Consider the following 27,888-nt stretch of genomic DNA (forward strand, 5'->3'; position numbering starts at 1 on the left):
ATTTAAGGATATGTCTTAAAAATCCATTATGTTGTATGCTAACTTAAAAATTAAATTAAGGGGACAGAAAGATGGTTAGGTGGTTAAGAAGCATGGCTGCCCTTCCAGAGGACCAACACCCAGATGGTAGCCCACAGCCACCTGTAACTCCAGTTCCAGGTGATCCGGAACCCTCTGATGGTCTCTGCATGCATCAAATGCACCATGGTGCACTTACAGGTGTGCAGGCAAACTCATACACATAACACTTTGCTTTAATTTTTTAATCTTTTGATTTTTGTGGTTTGTTTTTTTTGAGACCAGGTTCTCTGTAGCTTTGGAGCCTATCCTAGAAACTAGTTCTTGTAGACCAGGCTGGCCTCAAACCCACAGAGATACTCCTGCCTTTGCCTCCTAAATGCTGGGATTAAAGGCGTGCACCACCTTTATGCCAGGCTGACATAATACTTTTTAAAAGTTAAAACAATTTTTTTTCTTTTTCTAGGCCCAGTGGTGAAGGCCTGTAACCTCAGCACTCGAGAAGCAGAGGCAGAGATCTGTGAATTTGATGCCACCGTAGTTTACAAAGAGTGAGATTCTAGATGGGGTCTTATCACCCCTCCATAACAGCAATAAAGACTATTTAAATATTTTAATAATAATATTTAAAAATTATAACTTGCCTAAATATTTTTATACCACCCTTTCCTTTATATGTTGCATCTAAAGACTGCGTAAGTCCAAGACCAGGCAAAGCTGAAGAAAAAGATCCCTAGCTATCCCAGACTTGACACTTCTGCACAAGAACTTGCCTTCTTCCTGGAAGGGAGAGCGGAGCGAGTGAACTACAACTTCCAGAGGGCCATGTGGAGCGGGGCTCTCGCTGATTGGTTGCTTGAGCACCGCCCTCCGCTCCTTCCCCTCCTACCCTCCGAAGTGACCCGAGCCAGGTCCTGGGTTATAGTGCTCAGAGGCCCACTCCAGGCCGGGAACTTCCTTCTGCTGGCTTCATGGCGGCGCGGTCTGCCTTCCGGATGCTGCGGCGGCTCCTCAAGTCCAGCGCCCGGGGCTGCAGCTCAGGGGCTCCGGTGACGCAGCCCCGTCCCGGGGAGCCCTCGAGACCCGCCAGGGAGGTGAGCCCACCCCACCTGTCTGCATTCACCTAACGATTCTAGCATGCCACCCTGACCGTGGAGAAAGTACCCAGTTCTGTCCTGGAGGCCGCTTCTGGGGACAACCCAGGGCACTCACTGATGGGTTGCTTGAGTTCACTCCTACCCAGTGGGAGGGACTCCTCCGACTTTCCCTTGAACTCCCCTACCCCGGCTCTGCCATCTTCTAACAGGTCTCCCAGCTGCAGCAAATAGGGGCCCCCAGGAGTGAGATTTAGGTTTCAGTGAGATGAAACTCATTAGCCTTCCCTGCTACCTAACCTTTTAAACATTTTCCCTCACCTTGAGAGTGGAGGGCGCCAGGACACCTGCTTCTTAGTGTGACAAGGACTAAAAATAATGTTATTCAGGTGCCACCCACAGTCGGTTGTCATTTTGTAGTGGCAGGGCTCCATGGCCTACCTTGTTTCTCTTGGGAGGGCTCGGCCTCGTTTTAGTCAGGAACAGGGCAAGACCACGCGCGGGGAGGTGTGGGGGGGGGGGGGGTAGGAGCCCTGCCTGTCTTCCTAGTGCGGGGCAGGGTGGTCACTGCATCACTGTTTCCAGTGTAGGTTTGTTTGCCTGCATGGCTAGGGAAGCGTTTGCAGGGCGCTCATTCCTTTCCTTGTAGATCTATCTGCTTCTCTTCTGACTCCCAGGATTCTCTTTGATGTCCTGAGACTCTTGAGTTTCCCAATGTTTGACTCTCCTGCCTTGCTCAAGACCCAGACTGAAGCCGACTTGTGCCAGAGTGCTCACTAGCTCAGACCTGCCTCTCCTGGAGCCTCAGATAGAGCAGGCTTGTAGTTACAGGGATTTCAAACCCTTGAACTTTGGACTTGATTGAGTGAAACGCTGGGAAAGCCCAGGCCACTGTAAGAACTTTTTTGTTTTGTTTTGTTTTGTTTTTCACGACAGGGTTTCTCTATAGCTTTGGAGCCTGTCCTGGAACTAACTCTTATAGACCAGGTCGGCCTCAAACTCACAGAGATCCGCCTGCCTCTGCCTCCTGAGTGCTGGGATTAAAGGCGTGCCCCACCATCAACTGTAAGAGCTTTAACATGATACTAGCAAATAGAGTTTTCTTCTTCCTCTTAATTTATTTTGTACTTTTTGTGAGGGGGCCCATGTGACATGACTGATAGCCTTTGATCCTCATGTAAGGCAGGTCACCGTAAGACAGGGCCGCAGGAACCGGTGCCAGCCGCCACCGCTCAGATGCTGTACCAGGTCTTTCATATGGTGAGGGCATGAGTGATATAGCAGGGGGCACAGGCACCAGAGCCGAATCCTGGGATTCAAGTGAGCCCCACAGCTAATTAGCTGCACGATTCTCTCCTCTCTGAGAATCGAGGCCCGTGTTTTGTAGATGGGCATGTTACTGTCTTCAGCACACAGTGTCCTGGAGCTTAAGTGCTCATATGTGTTCCTTTTTACACCCAGAGCCTAGAGAATGCAGGTCCTGTTGCGTCATGTGTGTGGCGAGGACTGATCCTTCCAACCTGTGGCCGATGTTAGGCCCCTCCCACCTGGACCAGCAATCCTGGCTAACTCAGCTGGGGCTCCCTCAGCCTTTCTAGGTATTTCCACAGAGTCTCCCACAGTCCATGCAGCCAGCCAAATCAGCAATTGTTGTTAGCTGCTTGAAGCACATGTAATGACTCAGGTGGAATAAGGCCTAAGGAGTCCTATGATCTTTTGTTGGCCTCTGATTTGATCTGATTTCTAATCTGGGCTCTCACTTTCCCTTGCTTTCTTTCTGTAAATCCAGAGGCTTGGACCAGCTCTCCTTGTCCAGGAGCACAGGGTATGGGAATCTGTAAGAGAATCTTAGAGGTGAGAAGAAATTATGTATTCAGCCCCTTTACAGAACTGCCAGTGGGCAGACACAGAGGTATAAATGTCCAGGCCTCCCACCTGCCTTCCTTTCATATAGGGACACTCTGCCTGCCCTCACACAGGGCTCTGACGGTCTGAGGTAGACAGCCATTGGGGTGCTCACTGGGCTCTGGGGGTCTGAGGTAGAGCCATTGGGGTGCTCACTGGGCTCTGGGGGTCTGAGGTAGAACCATTGGAATGCTCACTGGGCTCTGACGGTCTTTGGTAGAGAGCCATGGGGTGCTCACTGGGCTCTGATGGTCTGAGGTAGAGAGCCGTGGTGTGCTCACTGGGCTCTGGGGGTCTGAGGTAGAGAGCCGTGGGGTGCTCACTGGGCTCTGATGGTCTGAGGTAGAGCCGTGGGGTGCTCACTGGGCTCTGATGGTCTGAGGTAGAGAGCCATGGGGTGCTCACTGGGCTCTGATGGTCTGAGGTAGAGAGCCATGGGGTGCTCACTGGGCTCTGATGGTCTGAGGTAGAGCCGTGGGGTGCTCACTGGGCTCTGGGCGTCTGAGGTAGAGTCATGGGGTGCTCACTGGGCTCTAGGGGTCTGAGGTAGAGTCATGGGGGTGCTCACTGGGCTCTGATGGTCTGAGGTAGAGCCGTGGGGTGCTCACTGGGCTCTGGGGGTCTGAGGTAGAGCCGTGGGGTACTCACTGGGCTCTGGGGGTCTGAGGTAGAGCCATTGGGGTGCTCACTGGGCTCTGACGGTCTTTGGTAGAGAGCCATGGGGTGCTCACTGGGCTCTGATGGTCTGAGGTAGAGAGCCGTGGTGTGCTCACTGGGCTCTGGGGGTCTGAGGTAGAGAGCCGTGGGGTGCTCACTGGGCTCTGATGGTCTGAGGTAGAGCCGTGGGGTGCTCACTTGGCTCTGATGGTCTGAGGTAGAGAGCCATGGGGTGCTCACTGGGCTCTGATGGTCTGAGGTAGAGAGCCATGGGGTGCTCACTGGGCTCTGATGGTCTGAGGTAGAGCCATTGGAATGCTCACTGGGCTCTGACGGTCTTTGGTAGAGAGCCATGGGGTGCTCACTGGGCTCTGATGGTCTGAGGTAGAGAGCCGTGGTGTGCTCACTGGGCTCTGGGGGTCTGAGGTAGAGAGCCGTGGGGTGCTCACTGGGCTCTGATGGTCTGAGGTAGAGCCGTGGGGTGCTCACTGGGCTCTGATGGTCTGAGGTAGAGAGCCATGGGGTGCTCACTGGGCTCTGATGGTCTGAGGTAGAGAGCCATGGGGTGCTCACTGGGCTCTGATGGTCTGAGGTAGAGCCATGGGGTGCTCACTGGGCTCTGGGCGTCTAAGGTAGAGTCATGGGGTGCTCACTGGGCTCTAGGGGTCTGAGGTAGAGTCATGGGGGTGCTCACTGGGCTCTGATGGTCTGAGGTAGAGCCGTGGGGTGCTCACTGGGCTCTGGGGGTCTGAGGTAGAGCCGTGGGGTACTCACTGGGCTCTGGGGGTCTGAGGTAGAGCCATTGGGGTGCTCACTGGGCTCTAGGGGTCTGAGGTAGAGTCATGGGGGTGCTCACTGGGCTCTGATGGTCTGAGGTAGAGCCGTGGGGTGCTCACTGGGCTCTGGGGGTCTGAGGTAGAGCCGTGGGGTACTCACTGGGCTCTGGGGGTCTGAGGTAGAGAGCCGTGGGGTGCTCACTGGGCTCTGGGGGTCTGAGGTAGAGAGAGCCATGGGGTGCTCACTTGGCTCTGATGGTCTGAGGTAGAGAGCCGTGGGTGCTCACTGGGCTCTGGGGGTCTGAGGTAGAGAGCCGTGGGATGCTCACTGGGCTCTGGGGGTCTGAGGTAGAGCCATGGGATGCTCACTGGGCTTCCTGTGCATCATGCTGTGTGTATGAAAGAGAGGTGACTCTTACATGGGAGCTGGCCATGGGGAGAGTGGAAAGGAGCCTTTGGTCAGTAAATACAAGAGGACAGCTTTCACAGATGCCAAGGGAAGTCGATGACCGAGGTGGGCCAGACATCTTTCCCAATGAATTTAGCTCAATTCAGGTATACCCTTCTTTTCTCTACAACTCTGTCTGTGGTGGGGTTCAAGGACAAGGGCGTAGTCACCTAGATGGCTAGAGTTCTAGAGATCAGAAACTGGCAGTGGATGTCGTAGACAGGAAGTAGGTGTAGGAGATGCGGGGTAGTGAGGAGCCAGGAGGACAATGCTGGGAGGGACTGGGAGGAACAGGGAGGACAGAGCCGGGAGGATCAGAGAGGAACAGGAAGGACGGTGCCAGGAGGATCAGGGAGGAACAGGGAGGCTGGAGCCGGGAGGAACAGGGAGGACAGCGCAGGGAGGATGGTGCTGGGAGGAGAAGGAACAGGGAGGAGGACTGTGCCAGGAGGAGAAGGAGCAGGGAGGAGAAGGAGCAGGGAGGAGAACGGTGCCGGGAGGAGAGTGCCAGGAGTGTCTTTCCTCTTCATTCTAACCTGCCCAGATCCTGAGGATCTTAGTGGAGTGGACTATGCTGGTCAGGAACCAGAGATGCAAAGTACCCTACTATAATCAAGCTTGGGGCAGCTCTTATCTAATAGTTTGGGGGCGGGGTTTTTTTCATGTGTGTGTGCCCATGTATTTGGAAGCCATAAGTCACTCTCAGGTGACATTCCTCAGGTGCCATCCACTTTGTTTTTGTCTTTTATTGGGATCCAGGGCTTGCCAAGTTGTCTAGGTTGGCTAGTCAGTAAACACCAGGGATCTCTCCCTAGCTTTTTAAACCTGGGTTCTGAGCATTGAACTCAGGTCCCAGGCTTGTAAAGCAGGCATCTCCCACCTTAATTAATGTGATCTAGATAACCTCTCACGTGCCTGTCAGGTTGACTATGTTAGCATCACAGGTGGCAATGCTTAGTGACAGCCTTTGTAAGGAGCCATCAGGTGAATTAGGTGGGGTTGTCTTCCCTGCAGAGGAGGAGGCTAAGCAGGCACGTCCGACTGTCCCGCAGGCTTGTCAGAGTTCGCGCCCGGCTGGAGAGGCCAAGCATGGGCACTATCCTCAAGGTGCCAGATGAGTCAAACTAGCAGTGAAAAGCAGGAAACGAGTGGTTTTATTCAATGTGGCCGTATTGGGAAGAGGGACAAAGAGATTCAGTGGACACCTCCCCCCACAAGCCCATCTTTGGGGTCCTGACGTGAGGTTTAAGTTAAAACAGAAGGCAAGAGTGTGCGTAACTGAGCAGTCCAGTCAAGGTGTCCATCCCTGATTCATCATTGTCTCAGCCCCAGGCCCTTCCTGAGAAGTGGACCTGGCAGGCTCTCACAGCAGTGTGAGATCCTCAACTGTGTGGTGTGAGATCTCTGTAGGAAGACAGGCCCCTCAGGCTCTCAGAACCTGTGGTGTGAGATCTCTGTAGGAAGACAGGCCCCTCAGGCTCTCAGAACCTGTGGTGTGAGATCTCTGTAGGAAGACAGGCCCCTCAGGCTCTCAGAACCTGTGGTGTGAGATCTCTGTGGGAAGATGAGGCTCCTCCGGCTGGCATCTTTTCTTCCTCCCAGCATGATCCTCTTGGGAGAAATTCCAACTCCTAGGTACCTTGTTTCAGCAGTCAAGGTGGACAGTGAGGGGCACAGCATCTCTCTAGAACATCCGCAGTCCTTTGTGCATGCTCATTACACACCCTACAAGTCACCTGGGCTCCAAGATAGCTTGGACTTGTGGTCCAACACAAAGCCATAACCTAAAACATGTTTTGTTTTGTTTTCACCATAGCTGTGTGGTTCTTTGTAGATGATAACATTGTGTTGCAAAATCCAAAAGGCAGGGTCATGTCTGGAACCTAAGCGTATCCAAGTGCTTGGTCCACAGCTAGAACCTGGTTTGTAATCAGGTTTACCTGCTCCAAAGTCTGCTCAGAGCCAGGATTGCCGCTCCTCAACCCTGGCTACATAGTACTGAGTGCAGACACCAGAGGAAGTCACCCTTGGGAGCAGGACCCAGCTGTCCTGGAAGCTCTGTGGTCAGTCGGATGGGCTGCCTGTGTTGAGAGCCTTGTGCCCGGCAAAGCCCCTCTGGAAGTGTTTCTGTGCAGCTGGGTTTGCAGCTGTCATTTTCCTCCTAGGATTAGAGGCGGGCCTTTTTGTTACCCACAGTAGTTAGATTCCCTGTGGTCAGCGTTGACACCTTGGATGGGAGAGGCTCCTGTTGTCCCCCATCCCGTGCCTCCAGGAGACTGAAGAAAGTGAGGTGGGCTCTTGGGATGGGGCTGGGAGGTGTGGGAGGAGAAAAGAGTCCCAGGCCCAGGATGGGGCTTGCTGTACCACAGATAATTTTGTTTGGCCAGCTGGGAGGGAAGGGCGTCTGTTGGCAGGTTGGGCTAGTGGCCAGCCCCTTAATTCCTCCTTGGCCAGCCTTGCTCTCGGGTTTCTGCTGAGTCATGCTCCTTGGTCCTCTCACTCCTAATTCCTGGATTTATTTGGCTCCTCCCTGGCCTTTGCACAACCCTGTATTAAGTTGGGCAGAGGAGCGCCTCAGCCACAAAGAACTGTATTTCCTAGAGCTGTTGATGAACAAGATGGCGCAGTTCTGCCCCAAACCTGTCTCCTAGGTTTCTCATCTTCTGCAGCCTCAAACAATGACTGACTAATCCTTCCTTTTGACACTGGGTAAGGAATGCAAAGTGTGGGGGCCCTGTAGAAAAACCCTAGACTCCCAGCCCTGTGCCCTCCAACTTGAATGCGCCTGGCCTGGGCTAACTCCTGTAGGGAAGCTGTCTGTACAGTCTCAGCGGTGGGTCCTTCATTCGGTCAGGGAGAGGAACAGTCCAGGTTACTGTGGATATCTGGAGGGCTGAGGTGCTGTGCAAGCCAAGGGAAAGGCTTCTCTGGGCTCCTCTCAGCTCTCCACAGCAGAGCCAGAGCCGTGTTTCAGAGCCACAGAACCAATAAGCAAGGGCCACAGCATCATCTGTCCCTGTCCTTGCAGGGGCTGTCCATGAGGCTCCAGTACCTCCAGGAGCATGCAGCTCCCTTCTCTGCCTTCCTCACCGACAGCTTTGGCCGGCAGCACAGTTACCTGCGGATCTCTCTCACGGAGAAGTGCAACCTCCGATGTGAGTCACCTGGGCCAGCTCTGGGCCACTGCCCCTCTGCCGAAGTGACAGCTTCATATCCGAAAGTCTTCCTCAGCCCTCCCCTTCCCACTCACCTCCCCTCATTGGCAGCTGGTTGAAGTTTGCTTCAACACAGGGTTTAAGTTTGCTTTTAGATTGTAGAAGCTAGGTTGTCCGAGAGATGAGATTTGGAAACACTTGTGATTGGGTTTAGGGATAAAAGTAGGTCTGAGCTATTCTCCTCTCCAGAGCTCTTTCCTCCTGTTTCCCTTCAGAACCCGAAGCCCAAGACATGGCCTAGGGTGTGTGTGGATGAGAGGGGTGTGAGGACATTTCAGATGAATGATAAATATACCCATAGCCATGAAATGCCCAGTCCTGTGTTGGACCAGCTACAGCCACACCAACACACAGAACTATATAGTCCTGGGACTGCTCTTGGGGGGGTGTCTGCTGCAGGAGACTTGCAGTGTGGCCTTCCTCCTTTCTTCCCTTTCAGCCCTGTTCTCCCTGTAAGCCCCACTTACCTGTTTCCTCGTTTTTCTCTTGCCTCTCCTCCTGCCCCTACTATATTTCTCAATAAGAAGTATTGAGTAAGTAAATGCATATGTATTTGGTAAATGGTGAACCAAACAAGATACACTACACATGTGCTATCCTGTTCTCATCGTCTCTTTAGTCTTGAGGTCCAGATGTGCATTCAGTGGGCGTTTGGCTTTGTGACTCCGAGAAGCGTTTCCAACCTTCTGATATTGTTAGATGTTGATGTTTACAAAGAGCACACTGAGAATCTGGTAGCTGAGTTCCAGAGAAACAAAACCACACACACACACACACACACACACACACACACACACACACAATTGTAGGGGCCCAGGAAATGGCTCAGTCAGTAAGTACTTGCCATACAAGCATGAAAACCTGAATTCAATTTTCAGAATCCATGATTTTTTTTTTTTAAGTAGGGTGTGGAAGTGCTTTCCTAACCCAGTGTTGGGAAGGCAGGGTTAGGTGGACTCCTCTACTGGCCAGCCAGTGTAGCTCAATAAGCAAGCGCCCGATAAAAGTAAGACCCTGTCTCATAAAATATGAGTAAGGAGGACACCCCAGGTTGACCTTTGGCCTCTACATGCACACAGGCACTTACACATGTACACATACCCACAGTTGCAGAAAAAAAAAAGTCACAATGTTTTGAGTTTGTGTTTTTGTATTGGGCCATGCTGATAGCCACTTGGTTTATCGACAGGGATGGACATGTCTGAGTCTAGCCTGACTCTTGATAAAGGCAGCCTGCAGAAAGTGATGGTAGGAAATGGTCCCCTACCTCCACAGCTCATCTGCTTACCCCACTCTGCTCCTTCATCTTGACAAGGAACCCCTAGGTTTTCCAGTCTGGTGCAAGTCTGCAGCTAGGCTGGATCTGGGCACACTGTGGTGACAGAGGCAGTGACGCTCACCAAGCCCACATCATTCCCTTCATCTCAGGCAAGTGCAGAAGAGGTGACTTTACCACTGCTACACAGAATGAGAATGGACTATGCTAACCGACACAGGCCCACGGCCCGGGCCTTTGGAGGTCTTCCTAGGCTGGTCTGCCCAGCTGCCTTCAGAGTGAAGGAGCCAGCCTCTCGGGCATTCCCCTGCTCTGAGCCATGCTCTGCTTTTTGCCTATTTTATCAACCCATGCTCAGCTCCCTGATGGAGGGATAGTAAGGCCAGATGACAGGGACATGAGAAATGCCAAGCGAGTCTGTAGCGTTGAGATGGGGCTCAGGTCTGCAGTTAGCCTGTTAAGGAGCAGGAGCATCTTCTCCACCTGCCTGCCACACCTGTCCCCCGCCTCTTCACCCCTTCCTTTTCTCAGGCCGGTATTGCATGCCTGAGGAGGGTGTGTCCCTGACCCCCAAGGCTGACCTACTGACCACAGAGGAGATCCTGACCCTTGCTCGGCTCTTTGTGAAGGAAGGCGTGGATAAGATCCGTCTCACAGGTGGAGAACCGCTCATCCGGCCGGATGTGGTGGACATTGTGGGTGAGTTGGATAAATATCATTTGCTGTTTCCCTCTCCTGTCTCGTTCAGTTGGACACCAGTGCTAAATAATGCTGATTTGGCCGTTGTCACTCCTGTAGACATCGAGTCCTGCAACACCCTCTAAGACAGCTGCTATTTATTCTGTTTTGATGAGAAATGATGGCGGTGAAGAGGTTCATCTTGCTCAAGGTCTCGGCTACTGGACCCAAGTAATATCCTTACACACATGCCCACACACACCCACAGTAATATCCTTACACACATGCTCACACGCACACAGTAATATCCTTACACACATGCCCACACACACCCACAGTAATATCCTTACAGGAACCTTCCCCCCCCCCCCCCCCCCCCGTGACCAGGCTCCTGCTAGCCACTACTCTGCCCCTTCCCCCTCTCTGACCAGGAGCTTGTAATTTGCCCTCTGTTGGGTCCCTGTTCAGGTTTTCTCAGCTCAGCAGGACCTTGACCTCTCTGCCTCCAGTGCATCCTCATGTTCTTCTAGCCACTCTTTCTCTCAGACCCTGGCCAGCTACGGGCTGCGAACACCTGGATTTTGTTGTGTTTTTAAGCTTGGTTTTTTTTTGTGTGTGTGTGTGTGTGTGTATGTGTGTGTGTGTGTGTGTGTGCTCGTGCACACACGCACAATAATGCAGTGCCCAAAGAGGCCATAAGGAGGGCATCAGATCTCCTGGAGCTGGAGTTAGAAGCACTTGTGAGCTACCTGATAGTGAGTGGATACCAAACTCCAGTCCTCCGGAAGGGTAATGGGTGCTCTCAGCCACTGAGCTGTCCCTCGAAACTCGCCAGGTGGTAGCATTTGGTCTCGAGGGTCTTTTCTGCAGTGTGTTAAGAAGGTCATGCACTATCTTCTTATGGTTTCATTGTCATTGAGGAGTGGTGTCACTTCATTTGGTTCTTGCTTCTATAAAGTAATTGATCTTTTTTCTCTGAAAGTTCTTGGTGTTCATATGGTTTCCTTGAATTTTAAAAAGTTTATATACCATGAACAGGCTCTTCCTTTGTGTCCTGCTGGCATTCAGTGTGGTTCTCAGAAGCTTGGGTAAACATCTTCCCATTATTTGTGTAATACTGTGTTCTTTATATCGCCTTTTTTTTTCTTTATGGTGTCTATTATCTGGGTGTTACCCTGTCTCCTGACTTCCACATTTTCAATTTATATACACATATATGTTAAGAATGTCATACAATCGTCTCTTTAAGGCAAGCATTGTTTCTGAGAAGTCTAATGTCACTTTAAGATACACACAAACATACATATAGATATGTGCATATATATCTTTATTAATTGTGTGTGTGTGTGTGTGTGTGTATGTGTGTGTGTGTGTGTGATGTTTTAGGCAAGGTCTCATTAACCCAGGCTGGCCTCATGCTCCCTATGTAACCAAAGATGACCTTGAACTTCTGCCTCACCTCTCAAGTGCAGGTAAATGACCCAGCTTAAATGGTCCTTTGATTTCAGATTTCCTCGTTCTTTTTTCTTGGGAGGGCAGCCATTTTCTCCTGATTGCTGATTTCTCCTTCTCTTTCCACCACGTGACTCTATCATTGTTCCCCAATGCTGAGATTGTCTTTACCATAATCATTTTCTGGCTTTCTCTCCAAAGATTAAAGATGCAGCCTCTGTAATAAAGCTCATCCAGTTTACATTAGAGTGTGGGAAATCGGAGATGGTTTATTGCCATTAATGCTCTGTAAAGCAGAGTAAGTTTGTTTTTAAATGCAGTCTGCTACACTCTGAAGATCACTTTGCTGTCACTGACTTTGAAGCCTGTGCCTTGCTGCCCTGTGACTCCTTTCAGTGTCATAGAAGGCTTGAGGAATGCAGCCTCTTAATCCAAATTTTATTTCAAAATGTTAATATTTTTATCTATTATATGTATCATTGTGCTGAAGAGTCTTTTGTCAAGCCAGGGTCATCCAGATTGGTCTATAGGCAAGTCTATGGGACATATTTTTTTTTTTGATTAGTGATTGATGGTGGAGGGCCCAGCCCATTCTAGGTGGGCCACCTGGGCTGGTGGTCCTGGGTTTTATAAGAAAGCTGGTAGAGTGTGCCCCAGGGAGCAAGGCAGTAAGCAGCACCCCTCCATGGCCTCCAGGTTCCTGCCCTGCCTTAGCTTCCCTCAGTGATGGGCTGTGATCAGATCATAGAAGCCAAGTAAATCCTTTCCTCCTCTGGCTGCTTTAGAAAAGGTCTTCATCGCATGCGTGGAAAGCCTGCTAAGGCGGTCTCAAGTTTGCTGCGTCTGTCTCGTGTTTGCTGCGTCTGTCTCGTGTTTGCTGCGTCTCTCGTGTTTGCTGGTTTTTGACAAGATTTTAAATTAGGACTCTAGATTTGTCGGGGGTGGGGTGGAGGTGTGGATCCGCATGGTCTATGCACATATGGGTGGAGGCCACAGGAAGACATCTGTCCTGCTGTATCACCCTCCACCTTATTCCCTTGAGACAGAGTCCCTAACTGTGCCGGAGCTAGGCTGGCAGCCAGCGAGCCCACCATCCTGTCTCTGTCCCCCACGGTGCTGGGTTTAGACTTGTTGGGGTTACAGGTAATAATGGCCACATGCGGCTGGTTTTTATGAAGTGTTAGGGTTTGACCTCAGCTTTCTCTCTCCCTTTTCTTTCTATCTTTCTTTCCTTTTTTAAAATCATTTTGTTTGGATGGGAAGGGAGGACAGTGAAGGTGAGGGAGGGAGAGAAATAGGTCCCTTCGTTTAGCCTTAAGTGAGGTCCCCTATGTTTGTGTTCTGTGGGGGTGTGGCTTGTGCAGACTTCCCGTAGTCCTCTGGCTGTGGAGGCTCAAGCAAAGCAGAGTGGCAGGTCCTCCCAGAACCTGACAAGGGGCTCATTCATGGCTGTTATTGCCTGTCTTCAGGCCTCTGAAGGGAGAAACAGCGTTCCGTCCACGGGGAGAGGCTGGAGGAGGGGACACCTGAGGTTGGTCAGTGCTGTGATCCTCACCTGTTTCCAGCAGTGCATGGCAGCTTCCCAGGCTTCTCCAGTGGTCTCTCAGATGAGCTCACCAAGTCCTTCAGAAAGAGACAAGTCCCATAATCGGGACTATCGTGCTGAGGAGTGGTTGAGGGCTCGACAGAGCTCTCCTCACCTGCCTTGCTGTCCCGTAGCCATGCAGATTCTCTGCCGGTCCCCTCCATCCAGGCCATGCCACATTCTTACCACTGTCCACCTTCCTGAAAATTCCTCAATTATTTTTTTAAGTTGTTAGGATGTGGTGATTTGGCCACGGGAGCTCATAACCTCTCTCTCTGTATCTGTCTCTCTCTCTCTCTCTCAAACAGCAAGTGTTACTTTCTTTTAGTGAAAGGAACATATTTTGCTGTTGGCCGCTGTGAGGCTGTCTGACATCTGTGTAGGTGTGTGTCCCGACCGCCTCTCTCCTCTGTCCTGTTGCTGATTTAGATCTGCCCCACCCCTTGTATAGACGTTAGTTACTTTTTCGTGCCTGTTACCAGTACCTGACAAAAAGCAACTTACGGGAAGAGATTTATTTTAGTGCACAGTTTGACGGTAGGGAAGGACGATGACTGGGGCCATAGTGGCAGAAGCTTGCTGTATGTCAGGAAGCAGAGACTGGTCAAACTAGGGCCAACTCGCACCCCCTCTACAGCCCTGGGTTCTATAAGAAAGGCTGAACAAGCCATGGGGAACAAGCCAGTAAGCAGCCCCCCTCACCCCCCATGCCTCTGCATCAGCTCCTGCCTCCAAGTAGCTACCTTGGTTGAGTTTCTGCTCTCTGTTTTTGATGATGAACTGTTCCATGGAACTGTGAGCGAAATAGCCAGTTTCCTGTACAACTGCCTTTGGTCATGTGTTTCATCACAGCCATAGAAACCCTAATTAGGACACCCACATTGTAAAAGAAAACTTGTTCGTTATAGAAAAGTGATAGCTTTTTTTTAGTCTTTGTATAGGCTGACACTGGATAACTGACTTTGTGTTGCTGCAGGGAACATTCAGGCGACTGATTTCACAGAGAGGGTGAGCTCTTTAAATGACAGTTTTGGAGATTCAAACTCAGGGTCAGGTGGGCCCCTGGCTTCTGATCTGGGGAAGGCTGGAGGATGTGTTACCCTCTGGAGCCAGGAACAGAGGATGCTCAGAGCTTCTAGGTCTTCTTCCTTAACCACCCTCCCACCCCCACCCCAACGGCCTAAGGGTCTCTATTTAGGTTCTATCTCTTACAGGCTCCATTAACACCCTCCGCCATGGCCTAAGGGTCTCTCTTTAGGGTCCACCTCTTCCAGGCTCCATTACCCCTCACATGGCCTAAGGGTCTCTCTTTAGGGTCCACCTCTTCCAGGCTCCATTACCCCTCATATGGCCTAAGGGTCTCTCTTTAGGGTCCACCTCTTCCAGGCTCCATTACCCCTCACATGGCCTAAGGGTCTCTCTTTAGGGTCCACCTCTTCCAGGCTCCATTACCCCTCACATGGCCTAAGGGTCTCTCTTTAGGGTCCACCTCTTCCAGGCTCCACTACCTCCTAACCGCTCCACTCTAGGGACAAACCCTTCACCACACAGGACCTTCAGGGACATTGGCCTGCAGACTGTAGTTCCTAGTGCATCTTCTAGGCATTATTGGATCTGACTGACCACGGTGGGTGTTTTCAGCCCCACCATTTTCTTTCCTTTGGTCTTTTGTGTATAGTTCTTTAAGGTTCCTTCTGCCCTGGGGGCTGGGGAGGTGGCGTAGTCAGTGAAGGGCTTACTGTGCTAGCATGGGGACCCATGCGAACAGCAGGTATGGCGGTGGGCTCTGCAGTACCCGTGCTGGGTGAGAGTGGGGACAGCAGGATCTGTGGGGGACCATGTGGAGAGTGATTGAGGACAACACCTGCCATCGAGTTCTGATTCCCATGTCTCCAGCCCTGCCGCTGTGCTTACTGGCTTTGTGAATTTAAGAATATCCTAAAGCCTTTTTCCTTGTCTACTAAATGAGGAACAATCCTTGTTCTGCAACTTCAGCAAGCTAATCTGTATGATGCTCTTAGCAGAGCACCCAGCCCAGGGTGAGCCCCCAAGTCAGGGAGAACAACAGCCCAGGGCAAGCCCCCAACTCAGGGAGAACAACAGCCAAAGGTGAGCCCCCAACTCAGGGAGAACAACAGCCCGGGGTAATCACACAGCCCAGGGTGAGCCCCCTACCCAGGGTAATCACACAGCCTACGGCGAGCACCCAGTCCAGGGTGAGCACCCAGCCAAAAGCAAGCACCCAGCACAATGTGAGCACCCACCTACGGAGAGCACACAGCCTAGAGTGAGCACCCAGTGTGTCTTAGGATTTCTATGGCAGTGAAGAGCCACCATGACCATGACAGCTTTTATAAAGGAAAACATTTAATTGGGGCTGGTTTACAGCTTCAGAGGTTTGGTCCATTATCATCATGGCGGCAAGCAAGGCAGCACACAGACAGGCGTGGTGCTGGAGAAGGAGCTGAGAGTTCTTGCATCTTGACTCACATAGAACTGGAGGTGGTCTGAGACACTGGGTGGTAACTTGAGCATATATGAGACCTCAAAACCTGCCTCCACAGTGACACACTTCCTCCAACAAAGTTACACCTCCTAATAGCGCCATTCCCTTTGGGACACTTTTTTTTCAAACCACCACACCGTTCATCTGTTGGTTATCTTTATTCTGGTTCTTATTTGTATGAGTGCTTTTGTCTGTATGTATATATGTATGTGTGCCACATGTGTGTTGGTTCCTGATGAGGTCAGAGAAGGCTTTAGCCCCCTGGAACTAGAGTTACAGTGGTGGTAAGCTGCGGTGTGAGTGCTGGGATCTGAACCTGGCTTTTCTGCAAGAGAAACAAGTGCTCTTTGTAGCTGAGCCATCTGTCCAGCCTCTCACCCGGGCTTATTTCCACACTTGTTACCAAGCCCAGCGGAAGCCCCTTTATACTCCTGCCCCTTTCCCAGGGAAAACAGCCTGATGCTTTCCTTCTGTCTCCCTAGCACAACTTCATCGACTAGAAGGGCTGAGAACCATCGGTGTCACCACCAACGGCATCAACCTAGCCCGGCTGCTGCCCCAGCTCCAGCAGGCAGGGCTCAACGCTGTTAACATCAGCCTGGACACTCTAGTTCCTGCCAAGTTTGAGTTCATCGTCCGCAGAAAAGGTGATCAGACAGACTGAAGTGTGGGTCTCCCCAGGGCTCTGCCGCGCTCTGTGTGCGGCAGGATAGTCACTTCCTCCCGGTGTCTGGATCATGTACATGCTCTCAGTAAGGCATGTGAGGGATTAATACCAAAGCCAGGTTGTGGGCCTAGCTGGGGTGGAAGGGACCGCTCTGAGGTGTCAGGCCAAGGTGTTACTCTGTGCCCATCTAGACTCAAGCCTCCCTTCCTCACATCCTCCTCCAAATATTCTCACCCATGTTGGTGACTTCTCCTGACCATGGGTACCCTACCCTCCTATTTTTGGGGTGTGGATAGTCTGTCACTGAGGACTCTGAAAGGTCAGAGGGGCGCTGGAAAAGGCAGCTCTCCATTCTCTTTCTTCAGAGAGTGTCAACAGCAGCCATGCCGTTATCCTCCTTCCCGGCCCAGGTGTGCAGCTTATTATGTATACAATATTCTGTTTTGCGTGTATGCCTGCAAGACAGAAGAGGGCACCAAACCTCATTACAGATGGTTGTGAGCCACCATGTGGTTGCTGGGAATTGAACTCAGGACCTTTGGAAGAGCAGGCAATTCTCTTAACCATTGAGCCATCTCTCCAGCCCCATAAAACTCTGGCTGAGGCTCCTCCCTCTGGAGAGGGCTGTATCACCCACTTTGATGAAATTCAAAGTGTAGCAATATAGTTTTAATGTGCTTATTTCTATTTTATTTTTGTGTGTGGGCATGTGTGTAAGGATATTGCTGTGGGTATGTGTGGGCATGTGTGTAAGGGTATTACTGTGAGTGTGTGTGGGCATGTGTGTAAGGATATTACTGTAGGTGGGTATGGGCATCTGTGTAAGGGTATGTACTGTGAGTGTGTGTGGGCAGGTGTGTAAGGATATTACTGTGGGTGTGTGTGGGCATGTGTGTAAGGATATTACTGTGTGCGTGTGGGCATGTGTGTAAGGATATTACTGTGGGTGTGTGTGGGCATGTGTGTAAGGATATTACTGTGGGTGTGTGTGGACATGTGTGTAAGGATATTACTGTGGGTGTGTGTGGGCATGTGTGTAAGGATATTACTGTGGGTGTGTGTGGGCATGTGTGTAAGGATATTACTGTGGGTGTGTGTGGGCATGTGTGTAAGGATATTACTGTGTGCGTGTGGGCATGTGTGTAAGGATATTACTGTGGGTGTGTGTGGACATGTGTGTAAGGATATTACTGTGGGTGTGTGTGGACATGTGTGTAAGGATATTACTGTGGGTGTGTGTGGGCATGTGTGTAAGGATATTACTGTGGGTACATGTGGGCATGTGTGTAAGTAAGGATATTACTGTGGGTGGGTGTGGACATGTGTGTAAGGATATTACTGTGGGTGCGTGTAGAGGCAAAAAGACAGCCCCTACTGTTATCCTCTTGAGTTGTCCATTATGAATTTTTTGAGACGGCTTCTCTTGCTGGGATCAGGGATACACTAATTTAGACTAGTCTGGTTGGCCAGTGAGCCCTGGGACTTTCCCTCTCTCCACCCCCCAGGGTTGGGATTGTAAGCATGCCACTGTGTCCCACTTTTTACATGTCCCACTCAGACTCATGCTTATGCATGAGATGGTTCCAGACCCTGCAGACTTCTGGGACAAAACCTACAAGCACATGGAACAGCCTTGCTGATCTCATGGTATCCATTGAAGTGCCATGGAGCAGGAGAAGACTCAGCAGAGAGGACCTCTTGAGGGAGAGATGGTTCTGCTGGCCTGGTGGCACAAGACTTGGATCTGGGGTCCTTCCTCTGAGGAAGCTGTGAACAGAACAGAGAGCAGAGCCTAGGAGGTGGAAGTGGAAGGGGTGCTTCAAGCTGGGCCCCTTCTGTGTTCTCTCCCTCGCTTATCTCCTTCCCTAGCCCAAGTCCCTTCCCCAGGCTCACATCCGACACCAGGGAGCCATCCCCTCCCACCCCAGTGTGCTCTGACATCCACCTGCCTCTGAAGGGAACACACCAGTGAGAGAGGGTCCTACATCATACAAGGTGGAGTGTGAAGACTGCAGCAGGGCCTCAGTTTCCCCATCAGCTACATCATGAGTCAGCTAACCGTGTCCCACAGGCCACATCCAGCTCATGGCCTCCTTTTGTACAGCCTTAGAGGCAGAAGTGGGTTTTACAGATAACACTTGTAATCATTAATCACTGAGGACATGGCCTGTGAACCCCAATTAAACAATATTGACTCCCTGGGAAAATAGTCTTTCCTCTATCCCACGTTAAGCAAAACCACACGGAACTGTTGAGATAGTAAAATAGCTCTAATTTCAAGGGACCTGATGCCCTCTTCTGACCTCCAGCAGCACCAGGGACACATGTGAGATACAGATACGCATGCAGGCTAAACAAACATGTACATAAAACTAGATTTTTTAAAAAAAGACAACAGATCAAGAAAGACAGCTCCGAGAAATGACACCCCAGATGTTTTGGCCTCTGCTTGTGCATACATCCCCAGCAAATACATGAACATGCACACATACCTACAAACCTGCAAAAATAAATGTAAATAAAAATAAAACCCATATTGCTTTACTTTGACATTAGTAAAAACACACTTCATATCATGTATCCACATAGAATCTGGGCACTGCCTCTCGGTTTGCATAACCTGAACTGTTTGTTGTCCAGCCCTCTGGCCCATGAGAGAAAACTCTTGCTGGTCATCGAGCCAGACAGCCTCTCAGGATTCTCTGTCTCACACGGTTGTGGTGGTTCCCTGGAGAAGGAGGGAGTCCCTGAATCCTTGCTTCCTCCTCTCCGCAGGCTTCCACAAAGTCATGGAGGGTATCCACAGAGCCATTGAGCTGGGTTACAAGCCTGTGAAGGTAAGGATCTGCCAACCCCTGCTGTCTGCTTCCTCCGTTCCTGAGCCTACCAGGCAGGGGGACCCTGGGTCCATGACACTGGCCCTTGACAGTCCTCAGCCTGCCCAGTGGACGTGAACCTCTCATGAGCTGCTGCTGGCCAGGCCACGTCTAGTCCCCACTTCTCCTCCCTCATTGGGAATAGAGAAAAGCAGTGGCCACCACGTAATACCCCATCCGTGGAATAACGGGTAGCCAGAGGCACAGGCTGGAGCTGAGCAGTGCCACACCCCAAAGGTCGTCCTCATGAGAGCACGTTGGAGACAGCTCTCACTGCCCAGTTGTCCTTGGCCAGGTGAACTGTGTGGTGATGCGAGGCCTGAATGAAGACGAGCTTCTGGACTTTGTGGCCTTGACAGAGGGTCTTCCCTTGGATGTGCGCTTCATTGAGTACATGCCGTTTGACGGTGAGTGATGAGGGCTTGGTGGGTCCAGGGGCCTCAGGGCTGTCCCAGGTACTGCTACCCCCTGGGTTGGTGGCAGGATGGTTGTGGGGTGCTCTGGGGTCAGGTGTGGATGTGATCTGATCCTCGGGCAGGGTCCCCTTCATCTTTGGTTCAAAAGCTCCCCCTGCCACCCACAACCAAATGCAGGTAACAAGTGGAACTTCAGGAAGATGGTTAGCTACAAGGAGATGCTGGACACCATTCGGCAGCAGTGGCCAGGGCTGGAGAAGCTGCCAGAGGAAGACTCCAGCACAGCCAAGGTTAGGGAGTGGGAGGGCAGTGCTGGGGATGCCCCGCCTCCATCGTGCTGGGTGCAGCAGAGGAACAGTGCACAGCGCAGCAGGGTGTGTTGCTTCAGAGAGCAGCCTAGAGTTAGACAGTAAGACTGAGTGGCATCAGAGGCCATGCTTTTGCAGGTAAATGGGGCAGTGGTGTCCCCCTCCTCCACGTGACCTTCTGTAGGCCTGCCATCCACAGGTACCTCTATCCATAGCAACTCTTCTCCAGAGCAAGTCAGGCAGAGGCAGGGGCTTATGGGTCACCCAGCAAACTGTAAGAGAGCAGCAGAGTGAGGTCTTGACATCAACAAGGGGCATCCAGGAGTGAGGGAGAGCCCACGCTGTCCCTTCCACCACCTTCTCCCCTAGGCCTTTAAGATCCCTGGCTTCCAGGGCCAGATCAGCTTCATCACATCCATGTCAGAGCATTTCTGTGGGACCTGCAACCGGCTGCGCATCACAGCCGATGGGAACCTCAAGGTGAGCATCCTGCCCCTCCCACCTGAGCTCCTGATTAGAGGGGGCGGCTAGTGCCCAGTGGAGGGGCACTTGGGGTTTTGTTCTCAGACACCGTTGTTCTTTAGTCCTTCCTTCATTGGCTCTTCAGAGTAGCATCTGCTGTATCAGGAGTCCTCTCCAGCCCTCGGTGCTGCGAGGATTGCTGTCCACGGTGTCATTCTGGTAGCCTTGCCACACAGCAGGGACCCACTTCTGAGACCAGAACCCATTACTTGGCTGATTGTCACTCTTCAGGTTTGAGCTTGAGGCCGTGGAACTCAATGGTACTTCCAGAAGCCTAGTGGACATTTGTCCCCGCCATGTCTGTGCTGGCGGTGAGGTCCTCAGAAACCTTGAAGAATGGCTATGATCTGGACTCATACTGTCTGAATCAGATCTGAGGTGTCCATACTGTCGAGAGCTGTGATTCATAACATGTTCCTCTGACTGTAGGGAGCAATGTGAAGTTTCTGAACAAGATGTGATCCCCATCTTCTTTAGATTTGAACTCATGAGTGGGCATTGAGCAATGATTAAGATATAAAATATGTGAGGGTAAAGCTGTGGGGTCGTGCTGGGGAGATGGCTCAGTGACTGTGGGGTGACTGTGTGGGGTGACAGTGTGGGGTAACTGTGTGGGGTGACAGTGTGGGGTGATGTGGGGTGACTGTGTGGGGTGACAGTGTGGGGTGACAGTGTGAGGTGACTGTGGGGTGACTGTGGGGTGACAGTGTGGGGTGATGTGGGGTGACTGCGGTGACTGTGGGATGACTTGGGGTGACTGGGGTGACTAGGGGTGACTGTGGGGTGACAGTGTGAGGTGACTGTGGGGTGACGGTGTGGGGTGACAGTGTGGGGTGACTGTATGGGGTGACAGCGTGGGGTGACAGTGTGGGGTGACTGTGGGGTGACAGTGTGAGGTGACTGTGGGGTGACGGTGTGGGGTGACAGTGTGGGGTGACAGTGTGGGGTGACTGTGGGGTGACAGTGTGGGGTGACAGTAGGTTAATGTGGGGTGACAGTGGGGTGACAGTGTGGGGTGACTGTGGGGGGTGACAGTGTGGGGTGACAGTGGGGTGACTGGGGTGACAGTGGGGTGACTGTGTGGGGTGACAGTGTGGGGTGACTGTGGGGGGTGACAGTGTGGGGTGACTGTGGGGGGTGACAGTGTGGGGTGACTGTGGGGGGTGACAGTGTGGGGTGACTGTGGGGGGTGACAGTGTGGGGTGATGTGGGGTGACAGTGGGGGGTGACTGTGGAGGTGACAGTGGGGTGACAGTGTGGGGTGACAGTGTGGGGTGACTGTGGGGTGGCTGTGGGGGTGACAGTGGGGGGTGACAGTGTGGGGTGACAGTGGGGTGATGTGGGGTGACTGTGGGGTGAGAGTGGGGGGTGACTGTGGGGTGACAGTGTGGGTTGACTGTGGAGTGACAGTGTGGGTTGACTGTGTGGTAACAGTGTAGGTTGACTGTGGGGTGACAGTGTAGGGTCATGCTGGGGAGATGGCTCAGAAGAAAGGTACTTGCTCTGCAATCATGGAGACCCAAGTTTTGATCTCCAGCTCCCATGTAAAAAGCCAAGCATAGTTCCAGACTTGTGTCCCAGGGCTGGGGAGTGGAGAAAAGAGGATCTTCGGAGCTCACTGGTTAGCTAGTCTAGCAGAGTTGCTGAAATCTAGGTCAATGAGAGACCCTGTCTCAAAAACAACAGTGGAGATTGGTTGAGAAAGATACCTGATATTGACCTTTTGCCTTCATGCATGTGCACATACACACACATGTGTGCACACACACACTTACCTATATACGGGAAACACAGAGACACATATATACAAAAGAAAAACATAAGAGGCAGAAGAATCAAAGAGCTTAGAAGGGAATGTGTGGGGTGACTGCTGAGCATAGAACTTTAGGATTGGGGTTGGAGATGCAGCTTTGGGATGTTGATCTCCAGGCAGAAGCCAGCACAGGGAAGCCAACAAAGAGACGTCTGTGGAGCAATTAACTAGAGTCAGTGAAGGAGAGAGAGGAGCCTGGGCCTGGTGCTATATGTAATCGGAGGTTTCTCTCCCACCCACCAGTTCCTGAAGAGTCACTCAGAGATTTAATGTTACTTATAAATGCTTGACTGATGGCTCGGGCTTATTATTAGCTTACATTAAATTAACCAATATTCTATTAATCTGTGTGTTGCCACGTGGCCCATGGCTTACTGGTGGTGCTCTGACATCTTGCCCCATAGGTGGCTGCTGGCGTCTCTTAGACTCTGCCCTTCTCCTGTATCTTTGCTTGGATTTCCCACCTGGCTCTATCTTGCCTTGCCATAGGCCAAAGCAACTTTGTTTATCAACCAATGAGAGCAACACATATTCACTGCATGCAGAAAGACATTTTCCCACAGCATTTTCCCATTTTCATCTATTCAAAAAGGAAGGTTTTCCATTTTAACATAGAAAAATTACATATAACAAAACAGTTATCAAGTGAGAATCAGTTACAATATCCAGTCTGTTTGTATTTGGCAAAATTAAAGAAAATACTCTATCAATTACCCTATCTTTGTGAGTCTAAAGTTTGATATCTATCTTTTATCATAACTAAGGAAAACTATAATTATAACTATCTAGTCTTCAACTCCATCAAAGACCCCAAAAGGATAATAATATTACTCGAATAAACAGGAAGTGTATTGCAAGCAACTTCCAAAACTCTAGAAATGGCAAAGACATCTGGCTTCCTGGACAGTCACCCAAAGTTCTTCTGTAATGTTGGGACACCCATCTTCAGCCTTCTGGCTTAGAATATCTTGCAGACTTTTCATTGAAGCAGGAATTTTGAAAGACTGTCCCACCTATATTGGCAAAGTTGTCAGTAGCTTTTCTCTGTGTCCTGCAGAATGTCTGGCAGTTCTGTGAAACAGGAACCTGAAGGACCTTCCTGCCTTGTTTTATTCAAAGCAGTGCATCTTTTAAGTTCCACTTTACAGATATATTTTTGATTTCTGTGTTAAAGCTGAGGCATTTGGCGTATTTTACCAGTCTCTCTTTCTCTCCCATGTCTCTCGGACAACTATCATTGGTTTATCAGCATTCAGAGCATTCAGAACCAACACTACTACACAGGATCCAAACTTCCTGTGTATTTCCCATCTCTACATGACTTTTTATTTTATTTCTCTCTTTAAAGACTTTAGTATATTCTTTTAAAACTATTTATTTATTTTTATAATTGTCAATACCCATTTTATTTTTTCTGTAGTCTACGCACACTGTAAAACACATTGAAACCTGTTTAGAGGTTTTTCTGTCTGGACCTCTTTTTACTCTGTATCTTTTAGCCTTTTTTGTCTGTGTGAGCACAAACGAAACCCACCACATAGCACGTCGCTGATTAGCCACTCTGTACCGAGGATGGTGTGAGACTGCGAAAACCCGCCATCCCACTTAGATCATAGCAGCTAATGGACAGTTCCGCTGTTGGGAGACGCGTCTCTGTGCTGCTGTTGGCATGAGACTCTGAGACTAGGAACCCAGAACAGCTCAGTTTCTGTGCATTTAGAATATTTTTTTTAAGTTTTCTTAGGTCTTATGTGGATCCACACCAGACAGTGGACTCCATTTGTAACTGGAGGTTTCTCTGTCACCCTCCAGTCCCCAAATAACCACTCAGAGGCTTAATATTACTTATAAATGCTTGGTTGATGACTCAGGCTTATTATTTGCTAGCTCTTCACATTTAAATTAACCTATATTCTATTAATCTGTGTATCACCATGTGGCCTGTGGCATACTTGTAGTGCTCTGGCATCTCTTAGGCTCCACCCTTCTTCTCCTGTATCTCTCTGCTTGATTGCTCTATCCTGCCTTGCCATAGGCCAAAGCAGCTTTATTTATCAACCAATGAGAGCAACACATATTCACAGAGTACAGAAAGACCATCCACAGCAGCTGTAGGAAAGGGGAATGCCTGACATAGTGAAGAAGCCGGGCCTTCAGTCCTGACTTCTCCAGAGCTTGGCCCCTCCTGGCTTTTCAGACGTTCTGTGTCTACACACACAGCCGACACAAGTTCTGTGACAGGGTGGTACCTTATCCATCTCATCTCCTGACCAGGCTTCTCACAGTGAGTTAGGACTGAGTGGCCACTGATGTTGTCTCCAGCCAGGTGTGATGCTCACACCTGCCACCCAGCACAATCAGAAGGAGGAGGGTTCCTGTCAGTTCCCAGCCATCCTGAACAACATAGCCTGAGATAAAAACTGAGTCTCTGGCTCAGACACAAAAACCCCAAAGCTGCCCCCTCCAAAGCCCTCATCTGCTCAGCCATGAGCAGGGACCATGGACTGAAGCAGGCAGTAGGTGGTATATCCCCATGGAAACAGGATGTGTGTACCACCTCCAGGGTGCTCAGTTCCCCATGGATGGGGGGCTGCTCTCATGGTGGCAGTGGCTTCCCCATCAGATGTCTCAGCCAATAGCAGCAGTCCTGAATTCAGATGTTCTCTCTTCATATGCATTTGATTCTCTGTGTATGCAATGCACTCTGAAAGGAGTGTGACCAAGACCCACTCAGAAGTCTCATTTTTGCCTCTTGTATGTCTAATCCCTTCTGCCCCTCATAGCCCTGAGTCCTGCCTCAAGTGTGAGCCTGATGTCGGAGGCATGAGCACTGGTGTGGCTGGTGGCTGACAAGTCGTTCTCTCATCCACAACAGGTCTGCCTCTTTGGGAACTCTGAGGTATCCCTGCGGGACCACCTGCGGGGAGGAGCCTCTGAGGAGGAGCTTCTGAGAATCATCGGGGCAGCAGTAGGTAGGAAGAAGCAGCAGCATGCAGGTAAGGGCTGGTGGGAATGGTCGGGTTAGACCGAGGAAAGTGGAGGAGCGTGCGGGAGGATAAAGCAAGCCTGGGCCAAGGGTGCCCTGTCTGAGTGTCCTTCAGGCCACTGATCACTTCTGCTGAAACTTTGAACTTGGGGTATGGTAGTTCTTCTTTGAAGAAATTAACATAGCATGGGCTACACAGGGGGCCCCAAAATTCTCCTGATCTGCTTTATCAGGCTGTGATATCACTGGATCCCTGGTTTCCCTCTGGTTGTCTGTAGGAGAGAGAGGGTGTTCCCAGACTGTTGTCTGGGCTCCTCCTTGGGTGACCTCGCAGTGATGCGTGTGCATGCCTGCAGCTGTGTATGGGATTGGGGCCACATCCATTCATCCATCCATGCATTTCAGTGAGCGCTCCCTTCTCTGTCCTCCCCGCTTTCTCACCAGGCATGTTCAATATTGCCCAGATGAAGAACCGGCCCATGATCCTCATCGGTGGGTGACCTATCAGTACGTAACTACTCACCCTTGTCACTGGAGGGGGGTTCCTGTAGGGTGGGGTGACAACCTCAGGTCTGTCCCTCAATAGTCTTCTTCTTTTGTTTTTAAATCTTTCCTTTCGTTTTTTTCTCTCTCTCCTTTTTTCTTTCTTTTTTTCAAGACAGGGTTTTTCTGGATAGCCCTGGCTGTCCTAGAACTCGCTCTGTAGACGAGGCTGGCCTCAACTCAAAGACCCACCTGCCTCTGCCCCTGAGTCCTGGGGTTAAAGGCGTGGGCCACCACGCCCAGCACTCTGTCTGCTTTTGCTTTTCCTTCTTCTCCCTAGGGTGAATGAGAACTTAACTGTCCCATGATGGGACAGTGAAGGGTCGGGAGGAAGATTTGTTTGGAGGCTCAGTCTCTTGTCTCCTTTCAGGGCTGTTTTTGGTGCTTCAAGATTCCCCACCAGCAAGTTGGAGCACTTTCTCCCGGGATCCCCTCTGTGTTTGGAATCTGAGTGCCAGAGAGCATCTCTCTGGCCAGATGACAACTTTGCAGAAGAGACTCCGCATGCCCATGGCCCTTCCTCTGTCTCAGCAGTGTCTGGGGTCTAGCTCCCCTCAGAGACGCTACAGCTGCTACCCCAACTCCAACACTCACTCAAAGTGCCTCAGCATAGGGTCCCAGGATCCTGCTGTCCCCTCAGGACCAGGGCCAACCTCAACTCAGCTAACTCATGTGGATTCAGAAGGACGGGCAGCTATGGTAGATGTGGGCGGGAAGCCAGATACAGAGCGGGTGGCCGTGGCCTCTGCTCTGGTCCTTCTTGGACCTGTGGCCTTCAAGCTTGTCCAGCAGAACCAGCTGAAGAAGGGAGATGCCCTGGCAGTGGCCCAGCTGGCTGGAGTCCAGGCAGCCAAGCTAACTAGTCAGCTGATCCCACTGTGCCACCATGTGGCCCTGAGCCACGTGCAGCTGCATCTGGAGCTGGACAGTCCACGCAATGCCGTGCTGATCCAGGCATCCTGCCGGGCCCGCGGCTCCACTGGGGTGGAGATGGAGGCACTGACCTCAGCTGCCGTGGCTGCCCTTACCCTGTATGACATGTGCAAGGCAGTCAGTAGGGACATCGTAGTGGCGGAGGTCAAGCTCCTCAGCAAGACTGGAGGCCAGCGGGGGGACTTCCACCGGGCTTAAGAGTACCCCACTCACTCTCCAGCCACCTCTCCCAAAGGGGTGCAGTTTGGGCCGAGGAAAAGATGTCACATTCCTCTAAGTCTAGTCACTATGACCTAAGGTCACCCTGTCTCTTTACCATTGAGATTTATCATAACCTGGAAGATGTCCTCGACATAAGACACCTCTGGCCTTGACACCTTCCAGGACCCTAGCAATGGAACGTTTGATACTGGACCCCCACGTCGGTCATATATGGATTGTTTCAGATGGACAGCTTACTTAGGGTTCTCTCTCCTCTCTTCCCTGGGGAGATATAAGGGCTCATTTAGCAGAGAACCCCATTTAGAGGAAGGAAAAGTACAAACTTCCTAAAGAATGTATCCCAGTGTCCCCACTCCCTGACCTCTGGCCTCTCCAATGGAATGAACTTACGGACTACACCCCTAAGAACTCTAGTCCTAAGAACTCATGCCGACCCTTACCCACACCTGGTTCTGCTCACACCTGTCTGCTCTGGCACGTATCAGAGAAAGAGTCGAAGGTGACCTTCGCCCTTACAACGCACAAATAAAGCCACGGTGCCAGCTCTCGACTTGAGGCTTAGGACCTTTGTCTGTGAGAAGAGCATAAGCTGCTAAGTTTCGCCCATCAGCCCCATTCCGAGACACTCCCTGAAAGGGGGTGGGAAGAGGGACCCTAGAAAGGCCAAGGGGCATATTTTCACTGTGGGAGACAGTGAGATGTAGAATGTGTCCTAAGGCAGTGGACAGCTGGGAGTCCCAGGCTCAACTGCATTGCCAACTCTTGGGGATCAGGCTTATGAACTAGAACCTCCCAGTTGATGCACCCATACAACAGCCTGGCATGCTGGGTTCTCAAAGGTGGTCTGTTTGCAGAGGTGCCCCTGGCCTGGTGTCCCCTCTGCCTTGTGTGATGGCAAATGCTGAACAATTGGCTCTTTAAAACATGAACGGGTTCCTGTGACAAATGTCCCCAACTCAAGCCATCCACATAACCTCAGTTGGTTTGGAACA

At 51.1% G+C, this 27,888-nt stretch overlaps 1 protein-coding gene across 2 annotated transcripts; it reads left to right on the forward strand.

The window, feature by feature from the left end:
• The first annotated feature begins 906 nt into the window (after nucleotides 1–906).
• Nucleotides 907–27,446, forward strand: Mocs1 (molybdenum cofactor synthesis 1). Of its 2 annotated transcripts, none has more exons than XM_075980957.1 (11): nucleotides 907–1,112; nucleotides 7,927–8,053; nucleotides 9,921–10,088; nucleotides 16,093–16,257; nucleotides 19,053–19,114; nucleotides 19,449–19,560; nucleotides 19,747–19,859; nucleotides 20,247–20,357; nucleotides 25,088–25,208; nucleotides 25,643–25,705; nucleotides 26,112–27,446. In XM_075980957.1, the coding sequence occupies exons 1-10, from the start codon at nucleotides 990–992 to the stop codon at nucleotides 25,696–25,698; spliced, it is 1,158 nt and encodes a 385-aa protein (XP_075837072.1). In that variant the 5' UTR covers nucleotides 907–989; the 3' UTR covers nucleotides 25,699–25,705; nucleotides 26,112–27,446. The 2 variants fall into 2 exon arrangements, with proteins under 2 accessions (XP_075837072.1, XP_075837071.1); XM_075980956.1 differs by having other exon boundaries at nucleotides 25,643–25,690.
• The last annotated feature ends 442 nt before the right edge of the window (nucleotides 27,447–27,888 follow it).

This window comes from Microtus pennsylvanicus, chromosome 7, assembly GCF_037038515.1.
Source record: "Microtus pennsylvanicus isolate mMicPen1 chromosome 7, mMicPen1.hap1, whole genome shotgun sequence".
Lineage (NCBI taxonomy): Eukaryota > Metazoa > Chordata > Mammalia > Rodentia > Cricetidae > Microtus > Microtus pennsylvanicus.